Source organism: Mytilus edulis, chromosome 6, assembly GCF_963676685.1.
Source record: "Mytilus edulis chromosome 6, xbMytEdul2.2, whole genome shotgun sequence".
NCBI lineage: Eukaryota > Metazoa > Mollusca > Bivalvia > Mytilida > Mytilidae > Mytilus > Mytilus edulis.
This window is the reverse complement of record NC_092349.1, coordinates 93,106,861-93,123,855: the sequence shown is the minus strand read 5'-3', so window position 1 is coordinate 93,123,855 and position 16,995 is coordinate 93,106,861. Positions and strand designations below refer to the sequence as shown.

General features: G+C 32.9%; 1 protein-coding gene across 1 annotated transcript in view; it reads left to right on the top strand.

Moving 5' to 3' along the window:
* LOC139526770 (uncharacterized) overlaps positions 1-16,009 on the top strand; it is a 39,733-nt gene extending 23,724 nt beyond the window's left edge. The window contains exons 10-11 of the mRNA XM_071321937.1: positions 8,881-8,943; positions 14,064-16,009. Coding sequence (XP_071178038.1) covers positions 8,881-8,943; positions 14,064-16,009 — 2,009 coding nt within the window. The remainder of the gene's footprint in view (positions 1-8,880; positions 8,944-14,063) is intronic.
* Positions 16,010-16,995: the final 986 nt, after the last annotated feature.

Sequence of the window (16,995 nt, the reverse complement as noted above, 5' to 3'; positions counted from 1 at the left end):
TCATGACGACTATCGCATTTTTGATTAATAGAAATACAAGTAAGTACATCATGTGTTCGTTACTATTATTGCCTATTCGTTCATTAGGTCAAATCAGAAAAATATGTTCAAGTTCATTCTATTAATTTATGACTTTTAAACAATGTTTAATTACTGTTTGTTTATTTTTGCTTCTTGTGTGCAATTTACATCTGATATATATATAGGGGGTAGTGAAATATTTATAACATCCACAAAATGTCCAATATTCAGTATCCTTTCAAAACTTTTTTTTATACAACTTATGTTTTAGTTCAAGATTCAAATTAATAAAAATGTACAGCTACATGTATCATTTACATGTGCATCCTCAGTTTTAGTTTGTAGCCCGGATTTGTTTTCTCTCAATCGATTATGACTTTCGAACAGCGATATACTACTGTTGCATTCATTTACAAACTTTTTAGGTCGTTTTGCATTGTAATTAATAGAACGGGGAAAACATTATTTCTAAAAGTTTAATTTGCCAAGAAAGATCATCAACTTGTGCAGTTTTCGTCATACTCTAATACATTTTTGTAGTTCAATAGAACATAATTCCCTGCTTTAACTCTTTTAACTTTAACAAAGCATTTTTGACTTAAGTTCTCAATTAAAAAAAAAGTGAGCAGAATCTCTGTATTGACCTATTGACTCAGTTAGTTTCACCATCGTATCATACTCCTACTGGTCACGTTATTACTGGTGACATGAACATCGCTAATAATACAAGACTGAACTATCGTGAGTTGAGCCTTCATCCGTACATGCTTTTATTGAAATCAAACTTTCAATAATGATGGTATCAATGGTTTAACCTTTCAAGAAGCACATTTTAAAAGAAAGCCAAGAATGAGTTGGGGATAATGGTCTATGTTAACAAATGTTAGATAATTTTTATACACCTAAATGTTTCTAAGCATATGTCATACTAAAATGAAAAATAACATGTCAATGCAGGTTAAGCCAAAATAACATCGTTTTCGTATATCATTCATATAGAATAAACCTGCTCGATAAAGGAATTTCGCATTTAACAGTTTGCTCTTTGTTTCTTTGAGTATTTAAAACAAAAATAAAAGAACTTATTTTTTGGATCTTGCTTTACTATACATAGTGAATACTTTATTATGATAATGTCGTTACAAAAAGCGTAATACTGATAGGGCTCCAATGTGCTCCATGAAATCTCTATCTTAACTGTATGAATAACAGCAATAACAGTCGGGTGTCAAGGATATAATATGTTAAAGCTTGCTGAAAACATATATTCTATTTGATTGTTGAACGCATGCACGCTAATAGAATCCAGTCCACTTTAATTTTGATTTGCTAAATAGCTAAATGATACTTATTACTCTTGTCCACTTATATTTCAAACTAACTACATTTGATTATTCAATATGCAAATCAACGAACAAACCTTTTATTTTGAAGCTAAAGTTTTAATCAATATTCCCATGTATATTAAGTCAACCTTCGGTTCGTTATTCGTCATCCAAGATATCCTCAATCTTTTTTTTATTCCTTCAACTACTACAAAACGCTTTCAATCTAATATTTAAATGTTTATTACATTTAACTTAGTCCTTCTGTATGCAGCACGTTACAGAGCAAATAAGAACTCTTTCCGTAAAAGGTCAACATATTCGTCTGATTTGTCCTCCAAGGATGACTGGGGAAACGAAATATGGTCACTCGGTCTTCTCCCGACTAGCAGTAAAACGCTTGCCGAAGTGGCTCTTTGCACGTTAAGAACCCTTGCAACAACTTTTGCAGGGGTCCGTAGGTGGCCTGTTGCAAGGCAAAATTTGTGTCTCTATCCAATATACCCTCATTTTCCATTGGCAGTCCAAATTTCCTTGACCATCATCCCAAAATGGCCTCTATTATGACAAAACCTACCTATTGAATTTATCGCTAACTTGTTTTCGTCCTGAAAATTACAGCATTTCAAAGTCAGAGTAACAGATGTGTTATCATTTTTTTCATTCTCATCACTTGGCGTCCGTCGTCTGTCTTCCGTCGTCGTCGTCGTCTGTTAACTTTTACAAAAAAATTCTCATCTGAATTTTCTAAACCAAATTTTAACCAAAATTGGCCACATTTATCACTAGGGTATATAGTTTACAAAATGGGTCCGATGACCCCACCTGCCAAACAACATGGCCGACATGGCTAAAAATATAACATAGGGATTAAATGCAGTTATGCTCTTCTATGCAATGCTCTGAAATTAAACCATTTACAGCAAATATTATAGGTTGCAAAAATGTTCATCATATTAGGATTTATCTGCCCTGAGGCAGTAAAACAATACATATATTTGTTTTTACTAAATTCAAAGTTACCGGCCTGAAATGTAAGTGTACTCGACTTGTTTAATGAACATGATAATGGTTGTTAATTGAACCAAAATTGATACCAATTCAAATTGACAGAAAGGTGTTAAAAAAATTATTTATAGTAATAATATGTTGTTTGTATGATAAGATTTATACTTAATAAACATTTGAACTTTGTAGGGCAAGATTTGGATGAGGGTTTGTATTTATTTCATTTCCTTTTATGTTTTGTAGTATATCGATATCTTAATACATCAAATTTGCAACATATACATTCTTTTATTTTTTTATATATCAATGTGTAAATTTCACCAATAATATCTGCATAAGGTTGGTCACTGTTCTGTTTGAACCGATATTTTCAACTTCCGAAGCAAAACCAAAAAACGACAGTGACAAAGCAAAATGTCATAACTAAAACGTATAAAAATGGAACGATCAAAATAATTGTAACAATCATGTTTTTAACGGTAAGTCATTAATTTGACTGTGATAAACATGAAATATAATGTTCAAAAGAATACAAGGACAATCAAATATGTATTGGGGGATACGGAAACATATTTAACTTTTACTTTTTGGACAAGACATATTATTTGTACAATACTATCTATTATGAAATGTAACATCAAAATGGTTAAGCTTATATGAAAAATTGACGATTATTAGATATGAAACTAGTAAGAATGCTCTATATATTTATATGCATTTTTTATATAAAGAAAAGTAGATTGATAAATGAACATACTCCCTAAATTAGAAATTATAATTTAATATGTCTAAACTCAATGAAAAATGGTGTGCTGCAGTATTTCAACATGAATATCTTGTTCGTATGTGTAAAAGTAAAATAACAAAAGTACCAAACTCTAAGGAAAATTCAAACCGGAAAAACCCTTATAAAATAGCAAAATCACAAATAGCAAGCAAATTAAACAAAAAGAAAAGAACTGCTGTAGTCCAGACTTGGTACAAGTATTTTCTTATGTAGTGGATTAATCATGATTTTATAGCTACCTAAACTTAACTAGTCAACCAAGTTTGTTAACATCGAAAGCGCTGGTTCCCTGTCCTCTTTTTTGGCTATTTCTTGTGTCCTTTATGAATTTTACACTCATGTGTTGACTATAAGATTTTGATTTTGTTTTTTTAAATATAATGGCTTCGCGCATCAATGAAGATAAGTTTTTGACGAAATGCGAATCTTATGCCGTAAAATTTTACCAAGAAATAATCTTCATATTTAGTGCAAGTATGTAATTTAAAAAACAATGTCCTTCTTAGAAAATATTATAGTACTGAATAAAAATACGATGTTGGTTTGTATTTTAAATCCAATAAACATGATAAATAAATTTAGAAGATTCTTCCATTAAAAATATCTTATCGGTCGTTCCACTGTTTTATCAATCGATTTAACGCTAAATAAAATTCATATCTACTCATCGTGAATTCAAATACTGTAAACCAACTTATTTTCGCGGATACTTTATGTCGCGTTCAGCTTTTTCTAGACCACTTCGCGGCGATTTATTTTTGCGATTTTCTAATTCAATGTATGTAGTAAGATCAGGAAATCAATTTTCATGACGATTAATATTCTCGTTATTTATCTACTCGAGAAAGTCGCGAAATTAAATCGCTCGCGAAAATAAGTTGGTTTACAGTATGTTTACCCGGCCTTTGTAACGTTGACCCAGATATACCATTAACGTCATAATGAATTAATAAGCAAACGTTGATATATTCAACTTGTAATGTCATCTTCCAGTCTGCTAGAAATTTAAAAAAAAACAGTTGTTTTCTATCATAAAAATACTCAATGCTAGTAGTCTGTTGTTAGTTATGTATTATTGTCATTTTGTTTATTTTCTTTGGTTACCTCTTCTGACATCAGACTCGGACCTCTCTTGAACTGAATTTTAATGTGCGTATTGTTATGCCTTTACTTTTCTACATTTGCTAGAGGTATAGGGGAAGGGTTGAGATCTCATAAACATGTTTAACCCCGCCGCATTTTTGCGCCTGTCACAAGTCAGGAGCATCTGGCCTTTGTTAGTCTTGTTTTATTTTAATTTTAGTTTCTTGTGTACAATTTGGAGTTTAGTATGGCGTTTATTATCACTGAACTAGTATATATTTGTTAAAAAGCTAGCTGAAGGACGCCTCCGGGTGCAGGAATTTCTCGCTACATTGGAGACCTGTTGGTGACCTTCTTCTATTGTTCTTCTATAGTCGGGTTGTTGTCTCTTTGACACATTCCCAATTTCCATTCTCAATTTTATCAAACACAACCCGATAAACCAATTATTCGATTGTCAGAAAAATCCTCTTGTTGAAAATATCAGCTGTTTGACACAATTAAAAACTTTTTGAACTCGCTGCCCTTATTCGACAAGAATCGTACTATTGGGACATGCATCTGATATTTTACAATATCAATATGCAGACAACATGATGATCGGTACGGAACGCAATTTCTGATCACAATGCTCAATACTAATTGCCACTATTTCTTAATTTACAGTATTTGAAATCCTTTTGAGATGTATCGTAACGAAAGCACTTGATGATTATTTACCTATCTATTTTGTCTGTCTGAGTAACTATGCTTACGTTTAATGTTTGCACCTGTCCTAAGTCAGGAATCTGATGTACAGTAGTTGTCATTTGTTTATGTAATTTATACGTGTTTCTCGTTTCTCGTTTTTTTACATAGATTAGACCGTTGGTTTTCCAGTTTGAATGGTTTTACACTAGTAATTTTAGGGCCCTTTATAGCTTGTTGTTCGCTGTAAGCCAAGGCTCCGTGTTGAAGGCCGTACATTGACCTATAATGGTTTACTTTTTTTTTAAAGTTATTTGGACGGGGAGTTGTCTCATTGGCACTCACACTACATCTTTCTATATCTAATTACTTGCATGGTGGATGAATTCAATAAAGAAAAAAAACTATTCTGGACCTTCAAATCTTAAACAAATGTATGTTAAGAAACATGGTAAGATGTGCTGTGAGTTCCAATGAGACAACTCTCCATCCAAATAACAATTTATAACAGTAAACCATTATAGGTCAATGTACGGCCTTTAACACAGAGCCTTGGTTAGCACCGAACAACAAGCTATAATGGGGCCCAAAATTACTATTGTAAAACCATTCAAACGAGACTTCTAACGATCTAGACTATATAAAAAACGAGAAACAAGAAACAGGTATAAATTGCATACACCAACGACAACTATTGTACATCAGATTCGTGTGTTTTAACAGTTACATATGAGTAGCGTCTATTTGAAATATTTTCAAAACACTGTCCTCTGTAAATTTTACGGACGCCACCACGAGCTGATTGACCGTTATGGAATAACCGTTTCACAAATGATATCGTATATGTTCCTTACGTCGTAACTACATCCCCTTCCCTTTCATGAATGTGACCTACTGAATTAGACTAGTTTCCGGATTTATTATCACATAAGCAACACGACGGGTGCAACATGTGGAGCAGGATTTGCTTACCCTTCCGGAGCATCTGAGATCACCCCTAGTTTTTGGTGGGGTTCGTGTCGCTTATTCTTCAGTTTTCTATGTTGTGTCATGTGTACAGTTGTTTGTCTGTTTGTCTTTTTCATTTTTAGTCATTTTATTTTCGATTTATGAGTTTGACTGTCCCTTTGGTATCTTTAGTCCCTCTTTTATGTGTAATGCAGTTATTTTTATAGCATCAAAAATAAACGTGTAATAATTGAAATTTAAGTTTAAATGTAGCATAAAATGATTATTTTGTATCTGTTCACTCAATGAAGGAATGTTTTTGACATGTAAAATGCCATTTGGTGGGGTGACATTAGATTCAAATATCTGTTTGATAGTCAAAAGCTATAGTTTACTCGAATATGGAATGAGTTCCCAAAACTTGTTAACTACAGTAACATTTACATTTCTTGATCTAAATTTTAAAAAAAGGCCGTTATCACAATGATTATTTCAAAATTAAATTTATATTAGTTTGCAAAGAAGATCAGAAAGGGATATTCGCATTCCAATGTCGAAAACAAACTACTGATGCAATGGCGAAAAAAGACCAAAAAAAGAAAAAAATGGAAAACTTGTTAATGAGCAACACGAACCCGAATACTTGCGACAGGAAACTATTTCAGTAACAAATTAATAAAAATGTCAATTAAATCAGGGTAGCAAAACTACTCATTTGAAAGATTTTGTCAAATTGAATATTTTTACCAAAAAAAAAGGATTATATAATGAAGATCTCCCGATTTTAATGATGCCTACCAGTTTGTGGACAAAATGCTATTACATGTTCTGCCTACAATCAAAAGACCATCTTAACTATTTCGTATGTCCGATGCACTTTTCTCCAGAAACCCAACCATTTGAAAGATAAGGATGTATATAACTCTACCACTGTAAGTTCAATCTGACCACAAAACTTAACCTAAATCATCGATAGTCAACTATGTTTAAGGTAGGCGGAATTTTAGTTACAGAATGTAAGATCGGAGAGAAGGACCCGTGGTGACTATAACAAAAATCGATTTTAGTATGTTTGTAGGAAGAAACGTTATATGCGCTTGGTTGGCTTATTTAAAACATTGTAATTAAGTAAATTGATCTTTCAGTGGATTGATGGATGGGTAAATAGTCTATAGCGATTCAGTTATGTATTGGAGTCAAAAACATTATAATTTACACATACCAATGATTATTGACTAGGAAAACATTATACTATGAATTTGTCAAAGACTACGAAAGCAAGTTTTAATCTGTTTATTTTAGAAAAAAAGTGTAGACAACACACTTTACTCAGAACAGTTGATGATTTTCCAATACCATAACAATTAGATAACCAAAACAGCACAAAAAATAATGAATTGTGTTTCAATTGTATATTATTTTGATGTTTATAGTGTACGCATGTCTTCTTTTTTTTTGTAGTGTGGAGTGTGGTTCAAAAACTGGAAGGTTGGTTGTAATTATTATCATGTTTTTTTTTTTTTAAATTACAGATCATTTCGAAAATAAAGCTCTGGGGTTTGTTTTGATATATATATCAAATGATAAATTTAATTTCTAGTATCAATAAATAAGTTTTGATAATATTTAGTCGTACTAATAAAAAAGTATTCTATAATACTACAGTAATGATTCATTACTAAAAGAAGATGTGGTATGAGTGCCATAGAAACAACTCTTCATCCAAATCTTAATTTTCAAAATTAAACCCTTAAAGGGTAAAGTATGACTTTTGTAAAACAATGCAAACAAGAAAATCATCGGTCTAATCTATATAAAAGACGAGAATTGAAAAACACCTATTTTACTCTCGCCATAAAAGCAGAAATACAAGTGAAAAAACAAACATAACGTCGCAGTCTCAATACATTTGATCTTTGACTGACATACTCTATAACATATATTTTGATGTTTCTCTCAACGTTAATAATTCCACATTTTCCTATTTAGCGACGTAAGTAATTTTCCTACACATGAGATTTAAGACATCATAACAAACTCAAAAGCTCAAACAGCATAAAGCTAATAAAAAACACCTGTCATAACCTGACTTAGTAGAGTTATTGAAGGGTTCTCTTGTTTTAACAACCCATACATGTTCCTTAAATAAAAAGATCTTTAAACCAACATTGAGCGTTGAACGGCTTATGTCTGTTAATTACAAAAAATGCTTTAATTCATTTGAATTACTTACGGGTTTCAAAAGAGGGACGTGTTGTCTTTTTATTGAAGTGACAACTAGAAGGGTCATACCTTATGAAGAGTTACGTATGTACTGTACAGTTGTTAATTACGTTCATTACATCCCCTGTATTAAATTGTATCGTATGTCGTTACGCAATTGACGAAAGATACCAAAGGGACAGTCAAACTCATAAATCTAAAACAAACTGTTAACGCCGTGGCTAAAAATGAAAAGGATAAACAGACAAACAATAGTACACCTGACACAACATAGAAAACTAAAGAATAAACAAAACGAACCCCCACCAAAACTAGGGTTCGCCATTAGAAATTTACTTCATATTCGAAACATTAAAAATGTTGGTTTTCAGTGATCTTCGACTTTCGAACTTCTGATTCAAAATAGTTTGATAGCAGCGCAACTCATTATACTTATGTAACAATAACATCTCCATGCCTTATATATCATGTACTGTAGTACGCCGCTAGATTAAAACTGACGAGGAAAGGTAACACACGGCCGCTGAAAGCTTTATTATTGTAGAGCCCAGGTGGTCATGTGGTCTAGCGGGACGGCTGCAGTGCAGGCGATTTGGTGTCACGATATCACAGTAGCATGGGTTCGAATCCCGGCGAGGGAAGAAAAAAAAATTTGCGAGAGCAAAATTACAGATCTAACATTGTTGGGTTGATGTTTAGACGAGTTAATGTTTGTCTTGCATGATTCTTGTTAATTTCGTATCATTGCTTTTTTTGTATAAGAATTTTTTATTATTATTATAAGTTTTCTTATTACAGAAAAAGAGGAACAAAAAGAATTAGAATTTGATCAGGAAACACTGATTCCAAGGCATATAAGAGGTATTTTATTAATTTATGTATTTTTGACAGCCTGTGATAAATTAACATAACAATAAGAACCCCCAATCTTTGAACATGTTTGAAGATTAAGAACAAAAACGTTGAAACATCTGGTGATCCGTTTATTTGCCAATCGCTAATGGCAGTCAGCAGGGTTTAAGAACATCCATTGTTCGACCTGTTTGCCAAATACACTTATTCACTTTATTGGTCTTTTGGAATATGTTGTTTGTGCTAGCTGTATTTAGACCCCTCTACCGCGAAATTTTTTTGGCATGCACCAGTATAAAAATTGTGGATTTTATCCAACGCAATCATATCTTTCAGCGTTGTTTTCAATTTAAACTTTTTATATTTTTTCGTGTGAGCTTATTTTATATGAGCCTTCGGGTTAATATTATCCGCTCATCTTATTTCGACTTCTGCAAAATCAAAAGGTAAATTTTATTGCCTTCCAAAAACTGTTTCGATGCCCAACATCACTGAACAGACATTAGTGTCGAAATGAAGATATAGAGTACTACATTTTGTATTTTTTGTTTGAGGTATACCATATTTTCTGCAAGTCTTTTATTTTTCTATTTGCAATTAAATTATTAATAAAGAACCATCGTGTTGCATCTGGTGATTCGTTCATTTAACTATCGTCAATGGGATAAAGAACATCCGTTTTTCGACCTGCTAGTCAATGCGTTTTGTTAAAAATAAACTTTTCACTTGATCTTTTTAAAAATGTTGTTTGTGCTGTACCATGAAATTTGTTTTGCCTGCTCACATATAATAATTTTGGTGTTTATCCAACGCAATCATAGATTTGAACTTTCAATTTAGACTTGTGTTTAAATGTTTTTCTTTTGAGGTTGTACTTTTTTTTTCCTTCGGGTTTTAATGATCCGTTTATCCTATTTCGACTCCTTAAAATTCCATTGTCTATCCAAAATTGAGGTCGACTATATGGCCTTCCAAATATCGTTTCGATTCAGCTTTTCACTGAAGAGACATTAATTGTCGAAATCCGGATATTGTGTAAAAAAATAGCACCTCATGTTGTGGTTTATCATCTTTGCCGCAAGTTTATTGTTTTCTACTTGTTATTAAATCAATATAGAATTTTGTTATACCTTGTGATCAATTTATTTTGCAATCATCAATGGCAATCAACAGGGTGTGCACAAGTTGTGATTTCGTACATGTTATAACATGTAAAAAATTGTTATAGTTTGTACAATACAAATATCAAAGTTATAACATGAACAAGAGTACCTCATTCATGTTATAACATGTAGAAATTATTACTTTTAAGCAATAATTTCTACATGGTATAACATGAATGGGTTTAACCTGTACAAAATTTGAAAATGAAATTAGAAAAAAAGGATTATGGTTTGAAATTTATTACATAATAAAGAACGATAATCAAATGCAAAAGAAGTTGCATAGTTTACTGCATGCAACAAACACTACATTTTCACATATTTTTGAAACCATGTTTTTTTGTTTTTTTACTTGTAGCTACAAGACAGAGACATGTGACCCCTTGAGTTGCACTTAACTCATTCTTCTACATATACACCTACCAGAATTATAACTGCCTTTCTGCAACTGATAATGCACTAAACCTTGCCCTCAACTCAATGATATATTACGCTCTATCTCTGTCACATTCATATCATTCAATGGGACTTATAGACACATTTTAAGTTGCAATTGCACACATAAGAATTTGGTTTCTACTAAAAAGTATCCCTTTAGTTGTCTAACTTTAGTTCTAATTATACAGCCGCTATGCTAATTCATATTCAACACCACACCATTTATTTTTCTCTCGTCGACAGGGTCCCAATCAATGGACGGAATTGGAACTATAACGTTTACCCCTTAGGAGAGAACAGTGAGTCTAGTTTTTGTGGTTTTTGTCTATTCCATGCACGCTTGGTGTAAATATTTGAAATTTCAGACAAATCGTCACTTGTAATGACATGAATATCACCACCATCGATCTTCTCATTAGAAAACAGGAAGTTGTTTGCAGGGGAATTTATCCTCAACATATCTAGATATCCCATTGCATTTAATGGAAGAAGTAATTTGTCACATTTGTTGTCAGTGTCATTTTAAAGTGAATATTTCTGTCTAACAGGGATCACTTGACCTAACCTTTTTTTCTGTGTAATACTCTGCCTTTCTATGTAGTGTCACTATGCTTGTGTCTTATTATTTATTTTCTAAATGCCTCACTAAGATATGTCACTTGACTTAAAATTTATTTGTCTGTCTATGTCTATGAAGGACGCATGGTTATTGACTTTGACCATTTTAATGTGTAAGCTTGTTCAACAGATTTTCTTTCGACCTTTTCTATATTTGCTGCAAAATATAAAAAAAGAAGGTGTGGTATGATTGCCAATGAGACAACTGTCCACAAGAGACCAAATTGACACAGACATTAACAACTATAGGCCAACGTACGGCCTTTAACAATGAGCAAAGCCAATACCGCATAGTCAGCTATAAAAGGCCCCGATATGAAAATGTTAAACAATTCAAACGAGAAAACTAACGGCCTAAATTAACGAAGAACAAATATGTAACAAAAAAAAAACCAAACGACAACAACTGAATTACAGGCTCCTGACTTGGGACAGGCACTTACACAATAAATGCGGGATCCAAACCCTCCCCCTAACCTGAGACAGTGGTATAACAGTACAACATTAGAACGAACTATAAAAACCAGTTGAAAAAGGCTTAACTCATCAGATGGATAAAAATACAAGTGGACGTGGCCGGGTACTTGTATATCCCGACAATAAATAGACACTATGAACAGATCTGAGAGTACTTGCAGTTATCTGACAGCTAGTTCCAAGCCACTCACAACTTATAAAAAAAATCATGCATCTAAGACTAAACTATCAACCCGTACACATCCAACATTCAAAAGTTTTTGTGTAAAGACGTCATAAACAGTTAGAGAAAAACTTGACCTTTTGCAATGCCAATTTACAAATAAAGCCTATCTGTGTAGTACTTTGAAAATGACATTGATCTTATTTTCTACCAATGTATGCCTGACAGACAATGGTATCTGACCTATGTTTTTTCTGACAATTTTCAATTATCTGTATATTTATGTCTGGCATTCATCCCTTAACTTGAACAACTTTTGATAGTTACTTGATACTGTCTATTCCCTTTTTTATTATGCCTTTTTGTGTTCTCATTCCTGTTTGACAACTAACATAGACCATACTTTTTTTCTATCATCCTTCTAATTAGTTATCAAAGGTACCAGGATTATAATTAAGTACGCCAGACACGCGTTTCGTCTACATAAGACTCATCAGTGACGCTCAAATCAAAATATTTATCAAGCCAAACAAGTACAAAGTTGAAGAGCATTGAGGATTCAAAATTCCAAAAAGTTGTGCCAAATACGGCTAAGGTAATCTATGCCTGGGATAAGAAAATCCTTAGTTTTTCGAAAAATTCAATGTTTTGTAAACAGGAAATTTATAAAAATGACCACATTATTGATATTCATGTCAACACCGAAGTGTTGACTACTGGGCTGGTGATACCCTCGGGGACGAAACGTCTACCAGCAGTGGCATCGACTCAGTGGTGTAAATAGTTATCAAAGGTACCAGGATTATAATTTAGTACGCCAGACGCGCGTTTCGTCTACATAAGACTCATCAGTGACGCTCAAATCAAAATATTTATAAAGCCAAACAAGTTCTAAGTGTTACTTAACTTAATTATAATTATGTGTGTATGCCTGTCTGACATATATCCTTCAACTGTATATTTGTGTTATCTGTATGCCAGGGTACAGGTTTTTTTTCAAAGAAACAATATCATGTGTATTTGCCTGTTTGACTTATATCATTTTGTCATTATATCATCCATATTTTTATTTGAATCATTTCTTGCATGTGTTACTGAAGTTGGTCCTTATGTGTGTGTTGATATTTATATAACACGTGTAACTTGACATGAAGGTATTTCGGTGTCCGAGTCTGTCGGACAATGGAAACAAGGTGAAACCTTAATGTTTGATTTCTCTATCCGTCAAACAGTTGTAACTTCACTTGTTTGTTTCCTTGTGGAAACTTTTTTCATTTGCAATAATATCACATCTTCTAGTCTTTTTACTTTTCGCATGCTTGTGCCTATGTGCGTATGTGAAATATGACACCATAACGGACCTTCTTATAGTTAATATACAAATAATAAGTTGTGGTATGACTGCCAATGAAACAATTTTCAACCAAAACTTGATGCCTATTTTATTAGATTTAATTAAAATTTATCTTGACCAATTTTGACAGTCTCCATGCCAGATGACACTTTAGTCATACCTTATCATCTTTCTATGACGGTCGGCCGGTAGTTATTTAACCCGGACATTTTTCAGATTTATATTAGTCTTACAGGTATCATTTTAACGAATATTTTGTGGGTTTATTTTGTGTTCTAGGGTGTTAATTGACCTTGACTTGTTACCTGCTCCCAAAATAATCGAGAGTATATATATGTTTAAAACCCTATTCCGAAACCTTCTTTCATTAATGCTCATCAGATCAATACAAAGAACTATATCTAAGAAAACACAGAGTACACGTGACAGGGTATTTATACGTACCTCCAACAAATAATCACTAGTGAAAACATTTTATAATCAATTTGTAGAATTCTTACTAAATAAAAATCAAAACTGATTTTAAATTGAAAAGTAAAAAAATATGAAGTTTTTTGTCCATTTGTTAGATGTGTTTCTGCTTTGGATTTTATCATTTGATGAGAGACTATCCGTTTTCTATTTTCTTTAGAGTTCGTTATCTTAGTTCTTTTACTTTTTTTCATTTTGCGGATAACTAAATTCCACAAACACAACGTTAAGAAAGTGGTTCGGACGAGAACAACCGAAAAAAATATTTTAAATACAATTTTGAAAAGAAGCATACACTATTGTATTAAGAAAATAAGGTCGAACCTTGATTAATATCGTAAAGCAAGTTCTCTTGTTACGGTAGACGAATACCAAAACAAAACCAAAATTAATATATATAAGCATTGCTCTATATTTGATAGCTACATATGTTTTTGTTTTTCAGATCAGATAAACATTCAAATAGAAGACTGGAAAAACAAAGATAAGATGTTCGTGTCTACTAATGCCAGTAAGTATGTCATGGAATATTTACAGGACAACAGTTGCTTGACATTAACGGCCCCATCAGGAGTAGGAAAATCGTTTATTGCCAGGCACACAGCACTTGTGTTAAAGAAGGAAGGGTACCAAATAATACCTGTGAGAACGCCAGATGATATCAGAGATTATTATCAACCTGGCAAACAGACAGTCTTCATCATAGATGATATTTGTGGAAATTTCACAGCAAACCAACAGCATATAGAAATCTGGCAACAACTGTTACCTGTAATTTACACTATTATTGCAAACAAATTTTGTAAAATTATTGTATGTTGTAGATCACAAGTTTATAAAGATGACAAGTTTAATATATTAGTACCTTTTAAATCATGTGAATGCAATTTAATGTCAGATAAGTTATGTCTTACAGCTGAAGAAAAAGATAGTATGGCAAGCATTTATATTGATTCAAGCTTGGACGAAATTGATAAATTATCACAAAATAATGAATTCTTTCCACTTTTGTGCTCTTTATATCATTGGGAAAAACATGGAGATGTTAAGGAATTTTTCAAAAATCCATTTTTCGTCTATCAAAATGAACTAGACTGTTTGAGTAGGCTTGGAGATGAAGGGAACTATAAAATCTGCAGTCTAGCTTTAGTAGTTCTCTTTAATAATCAACTGAAAGACAAATGGATTCAGGGTACAGTAACACGTGAGCAACGACATATTATCAAAGCTACATGTGATGCTTGTGGATTAAACAGAGGTACTTCCAAGGCAAAACTTAAAGAGGCCCTTCTCACTCTAGAAGGTACATTTGTACATTATCAGGATGGTATATATAGAACTTTACATGACAAATTGTTTGATTTCCTTGCTCATTACTTTGGTCAGAAAATGATTGAATGTTTAATAGACCATGGTGATAGTGATTTGGTACATGAACGTTTTATATGGAAACAATCACAGGATGACAAGAACAGTAACATAGAGTTCATTATCGAAATACCTGACGCTTTTTTGGAAACATACTTAAACAGATTTATAAAGGACTGGTCAACTGGAAAAGTGAGGGTTTCGTTCCTTAACAACAATATGAAAGTACTATTATTTAGACAACATCTTTTACAGCACTTAAAAGAACTGGACAAATCACAGCAAAAAACTTTAGCCAAAACCAGTGATACAGTATTACCAAAAGAGCACCACGATTCAGGTTCTACTCCGCTGATACTGACTTGTTTTGATGGTTATACTGATATGTTACAGTGGATGTTACAAAATGATGTGGATGTGAATCAATGTCGAGATGATGGGGTTACTGGACTGTTCATGGCAAGTCAGCAAGGTCATACTGACATAGTGAAGTTGTTGTTAGAGAGAAATCCTAACATTGATCAATGGGACCATCATGGCCGTAGTCCCCTAAGTATGGCAAGTCAGGATGGACATACTGATATAGTAAAGTTACTGCTAGAGAGGAATCCTAATGTTGATATATGTGACAGTAACGGTTGTAGTCCTCTGTACATAGCAAGTCAGGAAGGACAAACTGATATAGTAAAGTTACTGTTAGAGAGGAATCCTAACGTTGATCTTTGTGACAAGGATGGATGTAGTCCTCTTCACATGGCAAGTAAAGAAGGACATACTGATATAGTAAAGTTACTGTTAGAGAGGAATTCTAACGTTGATCTTTGCGACAAGGATGGATGCAGTCCTCTTCACATGGCAAGTAAAGACGGATATACTGAAATAGTAAAGTTATTGTTAGAGGCGAATCCTAAAGTTGATCAACGTGACAATAATGGATTCAGTCCTTTGGACATAGCAAGTCAGAATGGCCATACTGATATAATAAGGTTATTGTCACGGAACAGTTCCCTATATATGAGATAATACTGTCTTTAAACAACTGATTACGTCCCGAATTGGTCCCGGCACATGTACCTGTATATTCTAGCTATAAATATAAATCAGAGATTAATGGACAGACCATGATTTGGATTCCTTTGTACAAAATTGACACACAGAAATAACACATGTTCTGCTTTCCCTCTATCCAGAAATCTGCCATTATTTGTTTCAATAGTTGTACTATTTCTAAGTAACACTACTAAATTTAGCTTGGTAAAATGCTTTTGTAATCAGGAGCAATTCAATACAGGGTTCACATTGGACAACATCTAAATAATTAAAACACAAATCATAAACTAGATTTGTAATTGCTAGCAATAACGGATGGCACCCTCGTCTCTCCATTGCCAGTGTGACAGCAACCATTTTGAGCATTCTAAAGTCGAAAGTCGCATCTAAACATACCAGTTAACATTATAGTAATTCTTTATACCATTTTGAGTATTTTGAAAATTTTGGCATTTTGGCTGTTTCCATGGTAACGGCGGCCGTTTGGAAAATTCCAAAATCAAATTCAACTCTGCACATGCCATATAACATTTCTGTAAAGTTTGGTGCATTTTTGGTGTTTTTTGTAGTTTTCGTGGTAGCGGAAGCCATTTTCAAAATTCCAAAGACATATACCACTTTGACTCATTACATGTTACCTACCCTTAAAGTTTTTATAGGTTTAATAGGATATTCCTAAAGAAAAAGCAGCTTTAATGTTTTTTTCCCATAGGGCCAATGTAAAACTTTCGCCCTGTTTCTATGACAATGGCAGCCATTCTGGAATATTTAAATATTGTCAGTACATCTAGGCATACCAAGGAACATTTCCATAAAGTTTCATTCAGTTGGGTCTTATAATGAACGATTTGGAATTTTGATTTTGTTTTTACATTTTTACCGTTTCCATGGAAACGGAGGCCATCTTAGACCTTTCAATAGCAAGGTACACAACTTTACATGAGGGTACTTAATATAGT